General features: G+C 48.0%; 1 protein-coding gene and 1 pseudogene across 1 annotated transcript; both read left to right on the top strand.

Moving 5' to 3' along the window:
• Positions 1 to 22,112, top strand: part of LOC149443033 (uncharacterized) — an 84,596-nt pseudogene extending 62,484 nt beyond the window's left edge.
• Positions 933 to 9,712, top strand: LOC149443034 (uncharacterized). The gene is made up of 4 exons (XM_089655959.1): positions 933 to 1,041; positions 6,248 to 6,385; positions 8,166 to 8,294; positions 9,482 to 9,712. The coding sequence occupies exons 1-4, from the start codon at positions 1,033 to 1,035 to the stop codon at positions 9,710 to 9,712; spliced, it is 507 nt and encodes a 168-aa protein (XP_089512085.1). The 5' UTR covers positions 933 to 1,032.
• Positions 22,113 to 23,047: the final 935 nt, after the last annotated feature.

The raw sequence follows: 23,047 nt of genomic DNA, 5'->3' as shown, positions 1-23,047 counted from the left end.
GGATTATGCCCGGGTCAAACAGACTGTGTTGGAATATTATGCGGTGACCCCAGAAGTGCACCGGGCGCGCTTCCGTGACCTTCCCTGCCATGCGGAACCGTCCTATAGGATGTATGCGCACAAGATGTCGCAGTCCTGTCGGAGGTGGCTAGAGGGGGAACAGGCCCGCACCGCAGAAGAAATCATTCAAGCATTTTTAAAGGAGCAATTCTACAACCAATGCCCAGCGGAGGTGCGCGGATGGGTAAGAGAGAAAGCCCCTACCACCCTTGCAAAGGCCGGTGCCTTGGCTGATGAGATCCTGGCCATCAAGCCACACTGGAAACGGCGGGCCCCTGAGCCGTCAAGGGCCCTGCCCCCCGCCACCTCTGCCAAAACGGGCCCCCCACCTACCACTGCCAATCCTGCAGGGCCACCCCCCAGAGCCCGGTTCACAGGGCCCCCCATGGAGCGCCGCTGCTACGGATGCAACCAGCCAGGGCACCTCCAAGCTAACTGTCCCACCTCTCGAAGCCAGCGTTTTACCCATCCGGTTCACTACCTGGAACTTTATCCCGCAGAAGAACCACTGCCCCCGCCTCCCAGCAAATGGATGAGCCCCCCAGACGCCAACCAACCCTGGGGGGTTTACAGTGTCCACCCCCCGGGGCTACATACTCCACCCAGAAACAACGCCACCTGCAGGCTGTGCGGGTAGACAGGCAACCCGCCACCGGTTTTCGGGATACGGGGGCCTTCCTGACCATCGCTCATCCCCAAGTGATCCGGCCGGAAGCCATCTAACCCGGCCCTGGATTCGCCATCGAGCTGGCGGGAGGAGCCAGACATCACATCCCCAGGGCATCCGTGCACCTCGACTATGGGTTCGGGGAGCAACAGTGCCAGATCGGCATCATGGGCGGCCTCTCGGCGGATGTCCTACTCGGCAATGACTTGGAGGAGCTATGATGCCAGTACGTCGGGGCGGTGACCCGGCGCCAAGCAGGTCGAGGTCCTCCTACAGATGAAGCCACCACAGGACCTTTCCCCAGCATGGACATGGTGAGTGAACCCCTACCTGACTCAGACCTTCCCCTGACCTGGGATCGGGAGACCTTTAAGCGGGAGGTAGCCACAGACCTCACCTTGGCTAAGTTTAGGACCCAGGCCGCCGCAGGGCGGCAGGAGGGGGATGGGGGCCAGCTTTGGTGGGAGCAGGGGTTGTTGTACCGCACAGCAGGCCCAAGCCACCCGGGTCAACCCTCTGCTAGCCCCACACAACTGATAGTGCCCAGACGGTTCCGGTTCCCGCTACTCCAGATAGCCCACGACATTCCAGTAGCTGGCCACCTGGGTAAGAGGAAAACGGGGCTGCGGCTGACCCAAGCCTTCTACTGGCCAGGTATCACCCAGGACGTAGCCCACTTCTGTCAGACCTGTGACATCTGTCAGAGGAGGGGACGCCCAGGGGACCACCCCAAGGCGCCGCTCCGCCCCTTACCCATCATTGATGAGCCCTTTCAGCGGGTAGCTGTAGACATCCTGGGGCCCCTGGCCCGGCCCAATAAGGCCGGCAAGCGGTACATCCTCACGGTAGTGGATTACGCTACCCACTACCCCGAGGCTGTTCCCCTGTTTAGCATCTCCGCCCCCAAAGTAGCCGAGGCCCTAGTCACCGTTTTCTCCCGGGTGGGTTTCCCCAGCGAGATCCTGATGGACCAGGGTACCCAGTTCATGTCCAAGGTGGTCCAATCCCTCTGGCGCACGTGCGGGGTAGGGGCGATCCGGACCACTCCCTATCACCCCCAAACCAATGGCCTCTGCGAGCGCTTCAATGGCACACTGAAGAGCATGCTGAGGTCCTTCGTTGATGGGGAGGCGGACTGGGAGAAGCTCCTTCCACACCTGCTGTTTGCATATCGGGAGGTACCGCAAGAGTCAACGGGGTTCTCCCCCTTCGAACTCCTGTACGGGCGGAAGGTCCGCGGTCCCCTATCCCTGCTCCGGGAACATTGGGAAGGGCAGATAGAGGACACGGGTACCCCCGTCGTTCCCTACATTCTCGAGCTACGGGAAAGGCTGACCCGCCTGGCCACCATGGCCCACGGCCACCTCCCTTCAGCCCAGACACGTCAGAAGGTCTGGTACGACTGCAAGGCACGCGGCCGCGAGTTCACTGAAGGGCAGCAGGTGCTCAAGATCATCCCCAACCCCCAGAATAAGCTCCAGCACATCTGGGAAGGACCCTACAAGGTCCTCCGCAAGATAGACGAGACTAGTTACGTCATTGGTCTCGACGCCCGCAACCGTCAACAGCGCACGGTCCACATCAACATGTTGAAGGAGTACCATGACCGAGCTCTGCCCGTGCTCGCTGTCTGCCCCGCCTCCACGGGCGTAGCAGACGAGGGAGCCCTGCCCGATCTCCTGCAAGCCACCAAAGTCACCACTCCCCTAGATCAGATTCCAACAGGGGCTCGGCTGAACCCCCGCCAGACGGCCCAGATGTGGGCCGTGATAGCGGACCGGGCCATCGCCTTCTCGGCCACCCCAGGTCACACCGGGTTAGCCCTCCACCACGTGGAGACCCACAGTCAGAAACCCATCCAGCAGGCCCCATACAGAGTCCCCGAATCCGTGAAGGCGGCCATCCGAGCAGAACTCTCCGAGATGCTCCAGCTGGGTATCATCCGACCCTCCCGCAGTCCTTGGGCCTCCCCGGTGGTGCTCGTGTCAAAGAAGGATGGGACCACCCACTTTTGCGTGGATTACCGGAGGTTGAATGACTACACTGTTAGTGACGCCTACCCCATGCCCCGCATAGACGACCTGCTGGATCGTCTGGCCGGGGCCCGCTACGTGAGCACCCTAGACCTCAGCAAGGGTTACTGGCAAATCACCCTCACAAAAGAGGGCGTTGAGCGCTCCACCTTCATTACCCCGTTCGGCCTGTATGAATTCCTCGTCATGCCCTTCGGCATGAAAAACGCCCCCGCCACCTTTCAGCGGGTCGTGGACCAGCTACTGGAGGGATGCCAAGAGTTTGCGTGCGCTTACCTAGATGACATAGCGATCTTTAGCGACACGTGGGAGGAGCACCTGGCCCACGTGGGGGCCATCCTAGACCGCATCTGCAGGGCCGGGCTGACACTGAGACCAGACAAGTGCCAGTTGGGAATGGCGGAGGTACAGTACCTCGGGCACCGAGTAGGGGGGGGGACACTGAAACCTGAGCCAGCCAAGGTTCAGGCCATTTATGACTGGCCCACTCCCCAGACCAAGAAGCAAGTGATGGCATTCCTCGGCACTGCCGGCTATTACCGTAAATTTGTACCTAATTTTAGCTCCATGGCCCAGCCCCTGACCAACCTGACCCGGAAGAACAGTCCCCGGATGGTGACCTGGACCTCGGCCTGTGAATCCGCCTTCTGTGACCTCAAATCCGCCCTGGCAAGAAACCCCGTCCTGGCCACCCCTGACCACAACAGACGCTTCCTCGTACAGACAGATGCCTCCACCTACGGCCTAGGGGCTGTCCTCAGCCAAGTCAACGAGGCTGGGGAGGAACATCCCGTTGCCTTCCTCAGCCGCAAGCTACTGGACCGGGAAGTTGCCTATGCTACAGTGGAGAAGGAGTGTCTAGCCATAGTCTGGGCCCTAAAGAAACTACAGCCCTACCTGTACGGCCGGGAGTTCACCATAGTCACCGACCACAACCCCCTCACATGGCTGAACCGGTGTCCGGGGACAATGGGCGCCTCCTTAGGTGGAATGAAATGAAAACGAGAAGCGCACCAACCTTGCGCATTACCTCAGTAACCAAAATTTATTAATTGTAAAAAATATACTCACAAACAGCGAATAACAGCTGACGCGTTTCGAAGGGGGTCCCTTCTTCTGAGCTCTGAGGAAGAAGGGACCCCCTTCGAAACGCGTCAGTGTACTGAACACCCACTCCCCTGATGGGACTCATGTTATCTTCAAGTCCCTGTGAGGACTTACATGCCTGATTTTATTCGCTGTTTGTGAGTATATTTTTTACAATTAATAAATTTTGGTTACTGAGGTAATGCGCAAGGTTGGTGCGCTTCTCGTTTTCATTTCATTCTGCAGTGTTGATTGGGCTTCCCCAGCCTTGTTTTGGAGCCGCACAGCCCTTTATGCATTGGTGGACGATCCCTCCAGGCCTGGTTCCATCTGTTCGCCACCTGTCTGAGTCCCAGAGCGCAGGAGAATTCGTTTTTGATTTACTGTGGCCTCCTTAGGTGGAGCCTGGCCCTCCAGCCCTACAACTTTACCATTCGATACAGGCGGGGAAGCCAGCACCAAAATGCTGATGGCCTTTCCCGCCAACAAGACCCACAGTAGCTAGGCTAGGCCCCACAAGTGCCTTCCAGGGAACCCGATTGGGTCCCCCTTATCAGTACTTGTGAAAAGGAGGGGGGAGGAGTGTCGCGGTATGGGAGCTTACCAATTATTAATCCCCTTATTAATGCCTTGTATCACATGCCTTCAGAGTCCTGCTCTGTATTGTTCCAATTGTCCCCTGTGTCACTAGGCCAAATGGTCTAATTAAATTACACTGGACCCCTCCTCCCTTCCCCCTCATGCACAAATTCCTGAACTCTCTGGACAGGACCCATTGCCATGGTAACCCGACAGGAAGTATCCGGTTACCAGCTCAATACTTAAGAGAGAGCAAGGAAACCCCCCTGTGTGTTCTCGTGGCTGTGTGTGTGAGGGAAGGCTGTGCTGAGCGCCAGCTTCTCTCATCCCCCATCCTCCTCCTCATCTCCTGAACTGTCTGTGCTGCCTGGAATCCCTGCACTGTGGAGGAATCTTCTGCTGTCCCCGTGAATCTGCCTGGATCTATCCCCAGCCTGGACTGAACCCCTTGTTCTCCGTGAGTACCTGCTTCCCCACTGTTACCTGAACTGTTACAGTGGTGACCCCAGGCACCCCTCTCCTGTGTCGGACTACCCCTGTTACAGGGACACCCCCTTGGCTCTCCTAGTGGACTATAAGTGGGTGGGGACCCTTGTTACCATTTAGTGGCAAATCCACCCTGTCTGCCACCCCCCGTATTGAAGGACTGCCATCTGTTTGTCTCAATAAAGCTTTGTGCGTCTGTCATCCTCTCTGTGTGTTCTGTCCTGCCTTTCCTCCGTCACATACACAATGAATGGCTATGAATGAAAGCCATTCATTGTGTACAACTGTCATGTGATCACTGTGATTGGTCATAGCAATCACATGGTACTGGGCTGGCCTGGTAAAATGATCTGTCATTTGGTGGACACAGCAGGTGACATATCAAGATACAGCAGAGCCACTAGACTTGGAGGACTTCATATGATGTCCACCCAGGATGGGAGAGATCCCGCTCAGCTGTCATTCTGCTATAGGCCTGGTGGGAAGCAATTCAATACAGGGGACACTGTACAGGTTCTATTTGTAGTCTCGGGGGTCCCTGTGGAAGTCCATGTGTGGACATGTCTACCTATGATAAATGACAGGCTAAACCCACCTGGAGACTTTCTCCACACCTGGAGTGTGCTGAGTTCTTGGAGAACGTCTACACAGTGTTTCCAGATTGGCTTTATCACCCCAACGAGCTCGCTCCAGTTCATGGATGTCATCATTATGTTTGGAGGATCTCACCAGTCAGGAGCCTTTCCTGTCATCCTACATGTTCCCTTCTGAGGATTGTTCTATCCTTCCAAACAAATGTATGAAATCATGGATGAGTCCTCCTTCTATGTGATCTAGAAGATCTTCAATCACAATGTCTTTATGGATGAAGTGGATGGCCCAGTTTATATATTATTTAATGCTTTACAGTTTTCAAGGATGTATTCTTATTTTGAGAGATCTCCACCACCATTCCTAAGTGACCATTACATCCTTGTAATTTATGTCTAACATCCTCATTATCAGTGGATTGATATATATTTTTATACTTTAGGATGTATTTTTGCATTTTTTTACACAAAAAGATCTGTTTTAGAGGTTTCTGTTTTATTAGGTATTTTGTATTTATCTTGTGTTCTGTGTCTTCAAGACTTTTCTATCTGTAGTAAAATATCTTATTTAAACATTTGGTTGCATAAGAGTTAGGTTTATTTTTCTTACTTTTTTTAGTTCTTTTTGATCTTCCCTGGTATTTCTGTACGGTAGATACAATGCAGGAATGGTTATTAGGGGACGTTTCTTGGGGCTGCAGTTCCTCTGAACTCCACAAGATGGTGATCTCATTTCTACTCCCCAGACAGGACATCTCTATGGAATACAGACAGGAAGTGATGTTAGGTACAGACAGGAAGTGATGTCAGGGACAGAGAAGACATTCCGAGAGGTGAGTTGGGAGGAAGCAGAGGAGACATTGCTGGAAGTGGCAGCAGAGGAGGTAATAAGATGTTATTTCCTATTAACACCCCCCCCATCATGTCCGTCCTCTTCCTCCATAGTCACGTCCGTCCTCTTCCTCCATAGTCACGTCCGTCCTCTTCCTCCATAGTCACGTCCGTCCTCTTCCTCCATAGTCACGTCCGTCCTCTTCCTCCATAGTCACGTCCGTCCTCTTCCTCCATAGTCACGTCCATCCTCTTCCTCCATAGTCACTGTGACGTCTTTTATCTCCAGCAGATGATGATACACACATATATAGTGTGGGAACCCAGATGAACCCCTTCAGGGGCAGAACATTCCCCCACTTCCGGGGCCGGAACATTCTCCTCATTGTGGAGATAAATTCTAGTAATATGGTCCTCTAAACAAACAGCACTGACAATAAATAGACAAGACAAGGACCATCCTGACCATACATGGCCTACAAAGGGCAATGATGACACTACACAGGCAGCCAATGGGCAATCATTACACTATGCAGCCAACACAATGATGGAGTGCCGGGGTCAGGAGTATGGAGCATAGAGCCCCTTACATTGCTGCTCAGGAGGAAGGAAACATTCCCCAGCCGGCCATGAAGAATATGTTCCATCATTGGTGTCAGAGGGAGGGAAATACTGAGAGGTCTGAGGGAAGTAGAGGAGCTGATGGGGTCTCTCAGGGGTTAAGGTCCCTTAAGGGGTAGTGGAGTTCAGGGGCTTTGAGGGGGTAGAGTAGCTGAAGGAATCTGGGTGGATAGGGTTGGTGGGAAGCAGAGCTCTGAGGGAAAAAAAAGGTTGTCAGGCTCAGGGGGACACTGAGGTAGGGAGGGGGGCTCTTGGTGATTGCTCTCCCACCTGTATTTACTTTCCAGATTTCCTTGCAGAACTCCTATCAGGAAAGGAAGACAACCTTCACCTTCTTACCATCTCATTATTTTCTAGTATACCAAGTGGAATGAAGGAGGGCAGTCTTTCCCCCCTTGGTGGTCACTTGTTCCTACATAAGGTCTGTTGGTGCATTATTGACTAAAAGGTAGTCAGGGGTCAGTGCTGAACATCTTCAGGAGACACTCCAATACCTTCCCATGACACAGGCTCTGGCAGTGCCCGGTGCTGGAATTCAGAGCCCCAGGAACCCACCACCACTCTGTACAATGTCCTGGATATTACAGTATACTTGGTAATGAAGAGAACTAACCCCTCCCTTATGTTGTTCTCCTCCTACCCACGATGGGTTGTCATTGGAGGGAAGAGAACAGACTCCTCCCCCAGAGCTCTCTATTACACCAGTAGCATCCTCCTGCTATCCAATCCAATCCCTTCTCTTATTGCAGAGAGTGACAGTGACATCACTTCAGTCAGTCAGCAGGCTGCCAGAGATTGGAGCCTTACAGTCAGAGTCCTGGCTATTAAAGTCAGCAACTTCGGCCAAAAGTCAGCAAGTTCCCCTTCCTGGACCTCATGATGAGCCGACATTGACCTCACAGCACTGCCTCAGAGCAAACAAGTCAAAAGAAGGATCGTATTTATCATTCCTTGTCTGCAGATCTAAAACTCATAAAACCAGTTCAGAGACTAAAAAACTTAACAGTGAAAAGGGGATTTTTGATCTGGCAGGACAAGATTGTCCCAGGACCTCCAAGATGTAGCAAATGCTAAACAATTCAGATTAAATGTCCTCCCTTGGGGAGAGTAGTCCTTACATGTCCAGCAACCCTCCTATTCCCCCCTCACATCCACATCCTATTATTGTGTGACCAATACCATCCAAATCATTCTTACTTTCATTTCCCAAAGTTATCCGTCTACAAGGAGACCTGTATAGATCACATGATGGCACCAATGAGGATGGAGGAGGACCGGAGTCACATGACTGAGAAGATACTAAACCTCACCCTGGAGATCATCTACCTGCTGACCAGAGAGGTGAGGAGGATTGTGGGAGGTCACATGACATCACTTATCTCTATTAATAAAACACAGACCTGACCGGAGAGGTGAGGAGGATTCTGGGAGGTCACATGACATCACTCTTATCTCTATTAACCTCCCTGGCGGTATGATTATTTCAGATTTTTGGTGCTGAAAGCGGTACATTTTTTTGCATGGAAATATGTAGTTTTTTATGGTAGGCCTGTAATTTTTAGGAATAACTCACTGAAATCTGTCCGAACAAGAGTCTAGTAAACATCCCGGGATGATAAAACTTGAAACACGAAATCAAAAATTATAATTTAATAAATAATCATAAAAAATAATAATAATAAATGTAATTCAATAATATAATCAAACCAAAAACACTGAAATGTGAAATATAGCGCCAAGTTCGCACATCGCTGAGCTCAGTCACAAAATCATTTTCGGTGTCTGATGAGGAATTTCCCCCACGAATCATTATCACTCAATTCTGCAAGTGGTTCTGATTTATTATCGCTGTTCTCTAGCCGGTCTAAAACCGCTTTTGACGTAAAGGGCCGCTTTTTGGACGCCATGAACTTTTCTAAGTTTCCAGGCAGAAAGAACAGTTAAAATGCAGGCAGGGTGCCGGACAAAGCACTCGGGACAAAATGTATGTGAAATGGTTTGAAACAGCAATGTTTTACTATGTAAAATTTTTTTAGAAAAAAATTACATTTTTAAAATTTTCAAATTTCCCGGGGCGCCCGACGTCACAGGGTCCGAAACACAGAAGCAGGATGCCGGCATTGGCCGGAGGAGATGGCCGGGGACGCTGCAGGGGACACATTGTGGGAGCGCAGAACAAGGTAAGCGCTGAAGGGGATCCCTATGCAGCATCTCATGGTAAGCCCGAGTGTAGCTCGGGGTTACTGCTTTTGGTACTGAAACTTTACCCCGAGCTACACTCGGGAATACCACCAGGGAGGTTAATAAAAAACAGACCTGAACAGAGAGGTGAGGAGGATTCTGGGAGGTCACATGACATCACTCTTATCTCTATTAATAAAACACAGACCTGACTGGAGAGGTGAGGAGGATTCTGGGAGGTCACATGACATCACTCTCATCTCTATTAATAAAACACAGACCTGACCGGAGAGGTGAGGAGGATTCTGGGAGTCTAACATGATATTCCTATTGGTTCCTCAATACAGAGATTTCCTCTTCTGAAGCCAGGTGATCATATGACCATCACAGTGCCTCCATGTGACTCCCTAAACCTTGAGAGACACAACATGGAGAAGATTCTAGAAGTCACCAAGAAGATGATGGAGCTGCTGACAGGAGAGGTGAGCGGTGCCGGGAATTCTGGGACATTCTCCAGTAACAGACAAGGGATGTGTCTGGATGGTGACTGTATCATTGTGTGTGTCAGGTTCCTATAAGGTGTCAGGGTGTCACTGTCTATTTCTCCATGGAGGAGTGGGAGTATTTAGAAGGACACAAGGATCTCTACAAGGACGTCATGATGGACAATCAGCAGACATTCAGGAAGATTGTAAGGAAGGAATTTCCCCGGAATGAGACGATATTGAAGCTCACCCTGGAGAACCTCAGCCTGCTGACTGGAGAGGTGAGTGTAATGAAGGGGTTAAATAAAGAAAAAATCCTCTTGTGCTGCCAAACCTAATATGATGAACTAAGAGTGTCTGCAAACACCAAACTGCGTTCCCACAACACTACAAAATAAATGGAGAGATAAATAGTGCTGCGCTACTCACTAAAGCTAACCATAAAGTAAACACCTGACAGAGCCCCTAACTAAGGTGATAGAAGTGCATACCTAGAGAATCACCAAACACAAGGGAAGGAAAAGATCCAGAGAGAATGGATGTCCTGCTAGGCCACACCAAATGTGAACAAACCAATGAGTGCAACTTCAACAAATGTGCAAATAGATAGTCTGAGTAATATATATCAAGGCATAAATAATAATACACAGTATCTCCCAGAAGTGAGTCCCCCCTCCCCCGGACAGTATAATATATATATATATATATATACACAGTATCTCCCAGAAGTGACTCCACCCCTCACATTTGTGTCAATATTTGATTCTCTCTTTTCATGTGACAACACTGAAGAAATGACACTTTGCTACAATGTGACGTAGTCAGTGTACAGCTTGTATAACATGTAAATTTGCTGTCCCCTCAAAATAACTCAACACACCGCCATTAATGTCTAAACCGCTGGCAACAAAAGTGAGTCCACCCCTAAGTGACAAGGTCCAAATTGGGCCCAAAATGTCAATATTTTGTGTTGCCACCATTATTTCCCAGCACTGCCTCCTTCCTCCCGCCGGTGACCCCTCTAGTGATATAAAGATCTATATAGAGGAATCGGGACCTCCTTCCTCCTGCCGGTGACCCCTCTAGTGATATAAAGATCTATATAGAGGAATCGGGACCTCCTTCCTCCTGCCGGTGACCCCTCTAGTGATATAAAGATCTATATAGAGGAATCAGGACCTCCTTCCTCCTGATGGTGACCCCTCTAGTGATATAAAGATCTATATAGAGGAATCAGGACCTCCTTCCTCCTGATGGTGACCCCTCTAGTGATATAAAGATCTATATAGAGGAATCGGGACCTCCTCCCTCCTGTGGACCCCTCTAGTAATGCATCCTAGATTTCTTTTTGCTTTCCCCACTGCTTGACCACACTGTTTGCTCATTTTGCAATCATCTGAAATAAGTACCCCTAAGTCCTTTTTCTCTTTAGTGCTAGCCAACACTGTACCCCCACATTGAACTGAAATTTCCACTTCTCTGATCAATCTTCCAGCAATGCCAGAACCTGTTCCATGTTACAGACACCTCCAGGGATATCCTCCCTATTACACACCTTTGTGTCATCAGCAAAGAGACATCCCCTTACCCAACAACCCTTTAGTTCTATCACTTACATATAGAACAGGACCAAGTACAGAACCTTGGGGGACACCACTAGTGACTGCTCTCTGTTCCGTGTGAACCCCATTTACAACCACACTCTGGTATCTCTCCTTTAGCCAACTGCACATCCACTGAACCCCCCAAGGGCTAAGTCCTAGCTTGTCCAACTTCTGTATTAGATCGTTATGTGGAACTGTATCACATGCCTTGCTGGAATCAAGATATTCTATGTCCACAGCACCACCCTGGTCCAAAACATTGGTAATATAGTCAAAAAGTCCAATCAGTCGAGTCTGCCATGATCTGCCCTCAGTAAAGCCATGCTGCTTTGGATCCAGCAAGTTGTGTGTTTCTAGATGATCAATGATCCTTCCTTTCAGGAGTGATTCCATTAACTTGACTACCACCGAATTTAGACTCACTGGCCTGTAATTGCCGGCTTCTACCTTGCTGCCCTTCTTGTGGATCGGTACAATATTAGTTGTCTGCCAGTCATGGGGAACTTCTCCTGTTAGAAGAGATTGATTAAAAAGATCAGTTACTGGTCCAACGACTAGACCTCGAAGTTCTCTGAGACCTCTGGGATGATCCATCAGGGTCCATTGATTTATTAATCTTTAACTGAGCCAGTTCCCCTGCTACCTCTGTCTCCGGAAATCCTAAAACTAATCCATCGTTACTAGAACCAATATGATTTCCCAACTTATTATTGTTAGTATAATTGACTTCTGAGAAGACAAAAGTCATTGTTTAAGTGGTTTGCTACATCCAGGTCTCCCCCAACATAGGTGTTGTGCTCAGTTTTCATTTTAGTGATCCCATCGTATTTTTCTATCACTAATGTACCTAAAAAATGTTTTATCTCCTTTCTTCATAGATTTAGCAATTTCCTCCTCTTTCTGTGCTTTGGCAGCGCTGATAATGTGTTTGGCCTCCTTTTGTATATTTTTATACTCTTCTCTGTCAGCTCCACCTCCTGTTTCCTTGAATCTCCTATATGATGATTTCTTTTCCTTTACTATCCTACTTCTCTCTTTAGTGAACCATATTGGCTGTCTCTTCTGTTTATTCTTACTAACTTGCCTGACATATAATCTAGTTGCCTCCAGGATGGTAGACTCTAACAGTGCCCACTGATTACTTACTCCGGTCCTTTTACTCCAACCTTTCAACTCATTTTTTAGAAATTCGCCCATTTCACCAAAATTTGTCTATATGGAATCAAAATCTTTTGTTTTTGTATATGATTTTTCAGTTCTTATTGTAATATCAAACCAAAGACATTGGTGATCACTAGAACCCACATTTTCTCCCACCTCAACATTAGACAGTCGATCCCCATTTGTCAGTACTAGGTCTAGAATATGATCACCTTGGGTTGGATTCTTTACTGTTTTAGAGAAGCCCCATTCAGTGGTTCCATTACATCCTTGCTCCTGCTTGTAATAACAGTTTGAGAATTCCAGTTAATGTCAGGCGTGGTGACGTCACCCATAATGAAAACCTCCCCCTTTATTGCCATTTGAGTTATCTCATCAATCAAGAAGTCATCCTAATCTTCAGCCTGTCCTGGGGGTCTGTATATGACACCAATTCAAAGGGAAGATCCCTCTCTGGTTGGAAGGCAGACCCAGAGGGTTTCCAGTATTTCATTTGTTGTTTGAATTAATGTTCTCCCTATGCTATTTCTGCCATATATGACAACTCCACCTCCCCTCCCCCTACTCTGTCTTTCCTGTATAGTGTATAGCCTGGTATAGTTCCCAGTCATCTGAATCCTTGAACCACGTCTCTGTAATTACAACAAGGTCCAAGTGGTCCCTAGACATAAGAGCTGTCAGCTCACAAAGCTTGTTGCCTAAACTCGGATCATTAGTGCAATGACATGACAAGCACTGCCATCTACTGCTTTATGTTTACCATCCGAAACTATAACTGAAGTGACCCCATCAGCCCCGTCCTGAGCAACACCAACCTCACATTTGTTTCAGCCTGCTGGGGACAGAAATGATCCTCAACAATGACATCTCTGCCCCCATTTCTCAGTTTAAATGCATGTCCAAAAACCTCCTAAATTCCATAGTAAGGAGCTGAGCGCCCTTGTGTGAGGGATGCAGACCATCTCTATTGTACAGCTCAATGTCAGACCACCTGATGGCATCATGACTAACAGAACCAAAACCTTCAGCTTTGCACCAATCCTTTCACCAAACATTGGACTCTGCTATACCAAGTACTTCCTCTTGTTGTCCATTATGGACAGGTAAGACCTCTTTGTATCACACAGAACTGTACAGGAGTCATGAAGAAATCTACCGACAATGACACAAGAAGGAGACCTCATCGTATGACCACAAGATCCTCGAGAATCCAGAATCCCATCACCATCCCCCCACCTCCATCCCTGATCCCTACAAGACAGAAGACACAGAAGATTCTAGAAGTCACAGAGAAGATGATGGAGCTGCTGACAGGAGAGGTGAGCGGTGCCGGGAATTCTGGGACATTCTCCAGTAACAGACAAGGGATGTGTCTGGATGGTGACTGTATCATTGTGTGTGTCAGGTTCCTATAAGGTGTCAGGGTGTCACTGTCTATTTCTCCATGGAGGAGTGGGAGTATTTAGAAGGACACAAGGATCTCTACAAGGACGTCATGATGGACAATCAGCCGCCCCTCACATCACCGGGTAAGAGGAGACTTTATTGTAAAGGAGAGAGCAGTACGGAGGATCCACCTAGATCCTCCATCATCTGATAAACACATAGAAACAAAGAATTCAGTCTCAGGAGATGGGAGGAAGCGGTGTGGGACCTCTGCAGCTTGTCTCATGTGGACATCTAGGCCACCACTGAGTGCTGAATACCAATATTATGAGTCCTGACCCTTACACTGTATAATTTATATTGTACATTACATACTCCTGACCCCTGCACTATATACTCTATGTTGTACATTACATACTCCTGACCCCTGCACTATATACTCTATGTTGTACATTACATACTCCTGACCCCTGCACTATATACTCTGTGTTGTACATTACATACTCCTGACCCCTGCACTATTAATATTATACAGGATTTATGGTGCCAACAGTTTGCTTAGCGCTTTACAATATAACAGGAGACAATACAGCAACAATACAGTTCAATACAAGAGGGATAGGAGGACCCTGATCCTTGGAGCTTACAATCTAGGAGGAAGAGGCTAGTAGTACAAAAGATAGTAACTGTGGGGGATGGACTGGTAGGAGTAGAAGATTCCATTATTAGCTGAAGGCAGGATAGGCTTCCCTTAAGAGTTGGTTTTCAGAGATTGCCTAAAAGTGAGCAGAGTAGGCGATAGTCTGATAAATTGGGGTAGAGAGTTCCAGAGGATGGGGAAAGTTCTGAAAAAGTCCTGGAGATGAGTACTGGAGGAGGAGAAAAGGGAGCTAGAGAGTAGGAGGTCTTGCAAGGAGCGGAGAGGACGGTTTGGGTGATAGTTAGAGATAAGATCGGTGATGTAATTTGGGGCGGAGTTATAAATGGCTTTATATGTTATTGTTAATGTTTTGAATTTTATCCGTTGCGCAATGGGAAACCAGTGGAGGGATTGGCAGAGAGGGATGGAGGACACTGAGTGGAGGCCAGTGGGGGGATTGGCAGAGAGGGGTGAAGGACACTGAGTGGAGGCCAGTGGAGGGATTGACAGAGAGGGGTGGAGGACACTGAATGGAGGCCAGTGGAGGGATTGGCAGAGAGGGGTGGAGGCCAGTGGAGGGATTGGGAGAGAGGGGTGGAGGACACTGAGTGGAGACCAGTGGAGGGATTGGCAGAGAGGGGTGGAGGACACTGAGTGGAGACCAGTGGAGGGATTGGCAGATAGGGGTGGAGGACACTGAGTGGAGGCCAGTGGAGGGATTGTCAGAGAGGAGTGGAGGACATTGTATGGAGGCCAGTGGAGGGATTGGCAGAGAGGGGTGGATGATACAGAACGGTTAGTGAGGTGGATGAGTCTGGCAGCAGCATTCATGCTAGACTGAAGAGGGGATAGTCTGCGATGAGGTCGGCCAATGAGGAGGGAGTTACAATAGTCAAGGCGAGATATAACATAAGAGGGAATAAGTTGCTTAGTGGTTTCCGAGGTTAGGAACGGGCGTATCTTGGAGATGTTGTGGAGGTGAAGTCTACAAGATTTAGACAGCAATTGGATTTGGGGGTGAAAGGACAGATGGCAGTCTAGGATTACACCTCGTACCCTGGCATGAGGGGAGGGACTGATGGTTGTGCTATTGATCTTGATGGAGAAGTCAGGGGAGGGGGCACGGGCTGGGGGGAATACTAAGAGCTCAGTTTTGGAAATATTGAGTTTGAGGAAGTGGAGTGACATCCATGCCGATATGTCACTTAGTAGGTTAGTAATGCGAGAGGAGACTGAAGGGGTGAGGTGAGGAGGAGACTGAAGGGGCGAGGTGAGGGGTAGAAAGATAGATTTGTGTGTCATCAGCATAGAGATGGTACTTCAAGCCATGGGAGTTTTCAAATGAGCAAGGGGGAGGTGTAGATGGAGAAGAGAAGGGGTCCAAGGACAGAACCTTGAGGGACCCCTACAGAAAGAGAGAGTGAAGAGGAAGCATTATAGGTAATGCTGAAGGAGCGCTGTGATAGGTAGGAGGAAAACCAGGAGAGAGCAGAGTCTCTGAGGCCAAGAGAGTGGAGTTTTTTTTTGAGGAGGGGATGGTCAACCATATCAAAAGCTGCACAGAGGTCAAGTAGTAGGATTATGGACTAATGGCCATTGGTTGGGAGGAGTACGGAGTAGTGGCCATTGGTTGGGACTAGTAGGGAGCAGTGGCCATTGGTTGGGATGAGTACGGAGTAGTGGTCATTGGTTGGGATGAGTATGGAGTAGTGGCCATTGGTTGGGATGAGTATGGAGTAGTGGCCATTGGTTGGGATGAGTATGGAGTAGTGGCCATTGGTTGGGGTGAGTACGGAGTAGTGGCCATTGGTTGGGATGAGTATGGAGTAGTGGCCATTGGTTGGGATGAGTACGGAGTAGTGGCCATTGGTTGGGATGAGTATGAAGTAGTGGCCATCGGTTGGGAGGAGTACGGAGTAGTGGCCATTGGTTGGGATGAGTACGGAGTAGTGGCTATTGGTTGGGCTGAGTACAGAGTAGAGGCCATTGGTTTTTGCAGTTAGTAGATCATTAGTGAGGTTTAGTAGGGCAGTTTCAGTGGAGTGTAGAGAGCGAAAGCCAGACTGTAAAGGGTGAAGAAGGTTGTTGTCGGTGAGGGAGGAGCTCAGGCGATTGTAGACTAAGCGTTCTAAGAATTTAGAGGTAAATGGCAGCAGGGAGATGGGTCTTAAGTTGTTCAGGTTGGTGGGGTCCAGGGAGGGCTTGTTAAGTATGGGAGTGATGTGCGCATGCTTTAGAGGGGAGGGGAAGGCACCAGTAGAGAGGGAAAGATTGAAGATGTGAGTGAGGGAGCATAGGATGGAAGAGGAGGGTGACTGTAGTAGTTGTGAGGGGACAGGATCCAGGGGACAGGTAGTGAGACGGGCTTCTGAGAAAACCTTAGTGACCTCTTCAGTAGTAGTGAGGTCAGAAGAGGAAAGTGTTGAGGGAGGTTTAGTATAAGGTATGCTAAGTGGGATGGATGTCTGTGCAGTGGAGATGTCCCTACAAATTGTGCAATCTTGTTTTTGAAATGATTTGCAATCTCGTGAGCAGTGAGTGAGGTGCTGGGTGGAGGTGGAGAAAGTAGAGAGTTAAAAGTAGAGAAGAGACAATGAGGACTGGATGACAAGGTATTAATAAGAGTAACAAAGTCAGCATGTTTGGCAGCATGAAGGGAGGAATTGTATGTGAAGAAAGCAGATTTATATCGGTTGAATGCTTGATGGGATTTGGTTTTACGGCACAATCGCTCCAACGCACAACTATGTCATTTAGGATTTCTGGTTTCAGTCTGACACGTATGTAATGGTCGGGGCCTGATGCTTCGTGTTGTTAGAGGAGCAAGTGAGTCCAGTGTGGGTGACAGTGAACTGTTGTAGACAGCAGTGGCCAGGTCAGGGCAGGACAGGGGAGAGATTCTGTCATAGAGTTGGTCAGTTGCAGAGTGGAAAGGAGCCGGGTTCAAGTTGTGAAGGTTTCTGCGGGTAATTGTTTGCTGCTTGGAGGGATAGGTGTTTGAAGATGAGGAGACTGTGAAGGTGATGAGATTGTGATCAGAGAGAGGAAAGGGGGTGTTTGTGAGGTTGTAGGGAGTGCAAAGATGGGAGAAAACAAGGTCTAATGTATTCCCATCAGAGTGAGTGGAGGACTGTATGCATTGTGCTAATGTATTCCATTTCCACCGCCACCCCTCTGTCCAAGATTTTCTCAGCTCCAATCTAACCTGTTTCATGATGGTTTAATCCCAGATCACCTCTACATGTTGTCTACAGTAAACATTTAAGCTTCCACTGATTACAGAATACTAATACTGTGAGTCCTGACCCTTATACTATATAACTTGTACATTACATACTCCTGACCCCTGCACTATATACTCTATATTGTACATTACATACTCCTGACCCCTGCACTATATACTCTATGTTGTACATTACATACTCCTGACCCCTGCACTATATACTCTATGTTGTACATTACATACTCCTGACCCCTGCACTATATACACTATGTTGTACATTACATACTCCTGACCCCTGCACTATATACTCTGTTGTACATTACATACTCCTGACCCCTGCACTATATACTCTGTTGTACATTACATCCTCCTGACCCCTGCATTATATACTCTGTTGTACATTACATACTCCTGACCCCTACACTATATACTCTATGTTGTACATTACATACTCCTGACCCCTGCATTATATACTCTGTTGTACATTACATACTCCTGACCCCTGCACTATATACTCTATGTTGTACATTACATACTCCTGACCCCTGCACTATATACTCTATGTTGTACATTACTTACTCCTGACCCCTGCACTATATACTCTATGTTGTACATTACATACTCCTGTCCCCTGCAATATATACTCTATGCTATACATTACATACTCCTGACCCCTGCACTATATACTCTGTTGTACATTACATACTCCTAACCCCTGCACTATATACTCTATGTTGTACATTACATACTCCTGACCCCTGCACTATATACTCTATGTTGTACATTACATGCCCCTGACCCCTGCACTATATACTCTGTTGTACATTACATACTCCTGACCCCTGCACTATATACTCTGTGTTGTACATTACATACTCCTGACCCCTGCACTATATACTCTGTGTTGTACATTACATACTCCTGACCCCTGCACTATATACTCTATGTTGTACATTCCATAGTCCTGACTTTTGTTCTCCCCCTCCCCCCCACTGCTATATATACACATAATATGGATTCTCTTTTGTTCCTCCCATTTCTTCCCAGCTGGACATTTTATATCGGATGATGTGATTGGAGCACAGACTTTTACATGGTGATAATAATGTGATAACATCCTCCAACTTTGGACCCTTAAACAGAAAGTGATAATGAGGGAGGAGTCAATACCCCAATGATGATGGTCTTCAGGATCAGTCCAGTCTTCATCTTGGTTGTTCTCCCCCCATCCTCACTCTCTGACCTCTGGTGGGGCTCAGCCCCGCTGTTCTTCATGACTAAATCATGGACTAAATAAGGAAGTGCAGTACTTCTTGTGTTGGGAAGATGGCGATGAGTGATAGAGGGGGTGGGGACCCTCGTCCTATAATCCCCTCATCACTGTCCCTCCTATAAAAGACAGTTCTGGTTGTTTCCTCACTCTCTGACTAAGGTCCATGAATAAAGAAATGACCTGGTAAGAGATCAGAGGAGCCATTTCCTAGTTCCCTTGAGGGTGGAATTGTAAGCTCCTCAGAGACCAAGCTGCCTGATGTGGGCGGAGTCCTGGTTTGGGGGAACCAATCGGCTCCTGTCTAGTAATCCTCTTTGTATTTTAGTCCATGGCCGGGAGATGAGGAAAACCTCCGAGGATTGTCTCACTTTGTCTCCAGACTGGAAAGTAGAAGATGAGGACATCACACAGTATAGTCCAGGAGAAAACCCGACTCCCTCCAATGTCCATCCGGCACCACCCAGTGTAGATGGACCATCGGATTCCTCGTATCCTGAGGAACCTCAGACTGTGCGGGACCGGGCCGGCCTTCCAACAGGGAAGAGGTTCTCCTGTACTGAGTGCGGGAAAGGTTTCCTTTATAAATCCAATTTTAATAGGCATAAAATAACTCACACGGGGGAGAAGCCTTATTCTTGTACTGAGTGCGGGAAATGTTTTTCATTGAAGTCCCATCTCTACACACATCAGAGATCTCACACAGGGGAGAAGCCGTATTTCTGTCCTAAGTGCAGGAAATGTTTTTCAGATCAGTCTAATTTTTTCAGACATCAGAGATCTCACACGGGGGACAAGCCATATTCCTGTCCTGAGTGCGGAAAATGTTTTTCAGATCATTCTAATCTTTTCAGACATCAGAGATCTCACACGGGGTTGAAGCCATATTCCTGTCCTGTGTGTGGGAAATGTTTTGTAGAAAAATCAACACTTATCATACATCAGAGGTCTCACACAGGGGAGAAGCCATATTCATGCCCTGAGTGTGGGAAAAGTTTTTCAAAGAAGTCTGATCTTTACACACACCAGAGATCTCACACAGGGGAAAAAACATTTTCCTGTTCAGAGTGTGGGAAATGTTTTTCAAGGAAGTCCATTCTTTACATACATCAAAGATCGCACACGGGGGAGAAGCCGTATTCCTGTCCTGAATGCGGGAAATGTTTCTGTTCTAAATCCAAACTTAATAGGCATGAAAGATCTCACACGGGGGAAAAGCCATATTCCTGTCCTGAGTGCAGTAAATGTTTTGTAGAAAAATCAACACTTATCATACATCAGAGGTCTCATACAGGGGAGAAGCCGTATTCCTGCCCTGAGTGTGGGAAATGTTTTTCGAAGAAGTCCGATCTTTACAGACATCAGAGATCTCACACAGGGGAAAATCCATTTTCCTGTCCTGAGTGCGGGAAATGTTATTCAAGGAAGACCCATCTTTCCAGACATCAGAGATCTCACACGGGGGAAAAGCCATTTTCCTGTCCTGAGTGTGGGAAATGTTTCCCTTCTAAATTCCATCTTAATGAGCATAAAAGATTTCACACTGGTGAAAAACCATATTCCTGTCCTGAGTGCGGGAAATGTTTTTCACAAAAGTCTAATCTTAAAACACATCAGAGATCTCACACAGGGGAGAAGCCGTATTCCTGTTCTGAGTGCGGGAAATGTTTTTCACTGAAGTCCAGTCTTTATACACATCAGAGATCTCACACAGGGGAGAAGCCACATTCCTGTTCTGAGTGCGGGAAATGCTTTTCAAAGAAGTCCAGTCTTTACAGACATCAAAGATCTCACACGGGGGAGAAGCCGTATTCCTGTCCGGAGTGCAGGAAATGTTTTTCAAGGAAGTTCAGTCTTTACATACATCAAAGATCTCATACAGGGGAAAAGCCATTTTCCTGTCCTGAGTGCGGGAAATGTTTCTCTTCTAAATTCAATCTTAATGAGCACAAAAGATTTCACACTGGTGAAAAATGATATTCCTGTCCTGAGTGCGGGAAATGTTTTTCACAAAAGTCTAATCTTAAAATACACCAGAGATCTCACACGGGAGAGAAGCCGTATTCCTGTCCTGAGTGCGAGAAATGTTTTTCACAGAATTCCAGTCTTTATACACAGAGATCTCACACAGGGAGAAGCCATATTCCTGTCCTGAGTGTGGGAAATGTTTTTCAGTGAAGTCCAATCTTTCCAAACATCAGAGATCTCACACAGGAGAGAAGCCACTTTGCTGTCCTGATTGAGGGAAATGTTCCTCACTGAAGTCCTGTCTTCCTGTACATCAGGGATCCCACACAACCCTGGAGGTGTATTAGTGCCTTGAGTGCGGGAAATGTCTTCTAGATGAATGTTGCTGGACATCCCAGCTCTCATGTGGGGAAGAAGCACACCCTGATATACACCTCAGATATACTCCATGGCTGATCTTCATCATGGAAGAAACAGTCCATAAGGAGATCAGAGGCCCCCAAAGACATGGATGAAGTGTGGGACCGAGTTGGCAGGAGAAGTTTTCAATGTATTTTCCATGAATGGAAGACATTCCAGCAGCTCAGATGTGATCCTAATAACATTGGTTCCCCCATTCACACAGGAGGAATGGACATGAACTCTCACTGAGGGAATTGCTATACAAACATTCTATGAATAGACCCCCAAATGTCAGGAGACGTTTCTATAAAGACGGGAAGTATGGAGCAGAGAAATGAATAGACCTCCCAGCAATGTTATTACCAGGCTGCAGCTAGGGGGAGCTCTAATGTCACCCCAGCAGAGTGATCCCATCTAGCCCACATTAACCCTCTCACTGCCAGAGCTGTTTCTGCATGATTTTGCACACATGGGAAAATGCAGATTTTGGTCCTGAAGATGAGATAAACCCCCAAACATCTATTCTGTGACATCAGAGGCCCTGGAGAATAAAATGGTGGTGATTGTTAAGGTGTTCCCCGTACACAGATTCCCCTTCATATCCGCCTTTATTTCCTCCTTTCCCCCATTTTCTATGTTGGGATCTTTTCTACAATACTTTGTTATAATAATGGAACACGTTGTGTATTGTATTGTACACCAATAATAATGACTCCGCCCCCACATTCCAGACAAGGGATCTTCCTGACCAATCGGATTCCTTCCTTTACTGTTTCCTGATTTTTATGCTTCAATCTTGTTAAATGTAAAATTATAATAAAACATTTATTGAACAAAAACTATTGTGTGTGTCGGTGCAATGACGGCAAACTTCAATATAGAACATTGCTCCTCGGTGACACCTCACACCCTTCAATAACGGGGCAGAGTGCGGGGGTCAGCCGTATATCATATACAGCCCACCATACAGAGTGCAGAGGGGGGCTGTAGTGTGCCCCCCCCTCCTGATCCATACCAGGCCACATGTCCACAACATGGGGGTCACCTTACCAGGGGGGATTCCCCCAGGCATAGCACCTTGTCACCTTGGCTGGTGGGTGTGGGGATCTGTGGGTGGGGGTCATATTGGATTCTGGAAACCCCCTTTAATAACAAGGGGCCCCCATATACCGTCCCCCATGTGAATGAGTATGGGGTATATAGTACCCGACAATAGCACCAGTCCAATGACAGCTCCCTAAACTGTCATCATCTACATAAGTGAAGGGACAGGGATGGTGGGACCTTATTACCCAAATGTGACCAGTGACCATATTTGGTCAGTGATGTCACTGCTATCCCCGCCCCCTTCCTTACATGGCAGGGATTCCCAATGACATCACTGATTCCTGGGGGTGTGGCCGCTGTACCCATCCAAGTCTTCCTCAGGCACCAGTGACAGCGGGAAGCTGTTATATATAGAAATGGTAGAAATGTCTCTTCTATATGTGATGATCGGCTCCTGCAAAACACGGGACCGGAACAGGCAAAGTTTGGTTTGTACTGTCGTCTCATCCCTACTCTCCGACAACTAAACCCAGAGATCATCCCAAGTGGTCATTGTATTTGTCCCTTACATTGGTGACCAATGGGAGAAGGACCCCTTATATCAGTGGTCAGTGTAGTGGTCCCTTACATTCATGACCAATGGGAAAAGGATCCCCTTATATCAGTGGTCAGTGTAGTGGTCCCTTACATTGGAGACCAATGGGAGAAGGACCCCTTATATCAGTGG

This window comes from Staurois parvus, unplaced genomic scaffold (genome assembly GCF_062004578.1).
Source record: "Staurois parvus isolate SC_StPar_1 unplaced genomic scaffold, SC_StPar_1.0 ptg000879l, whole genome shotgun sequence".
Taxonomy (NCBI): domain Eukaryota; kingdom Metazoa; phylum Chordata; class Amphibia; order Anura; family Ranidae; genus Staurois; species Staurois parvus.
The sequence above is the reverse complement of the archived record's forward strand: the minus strand, read 5'-3'. Positions and strand labels throughout refer to the sequence as shown.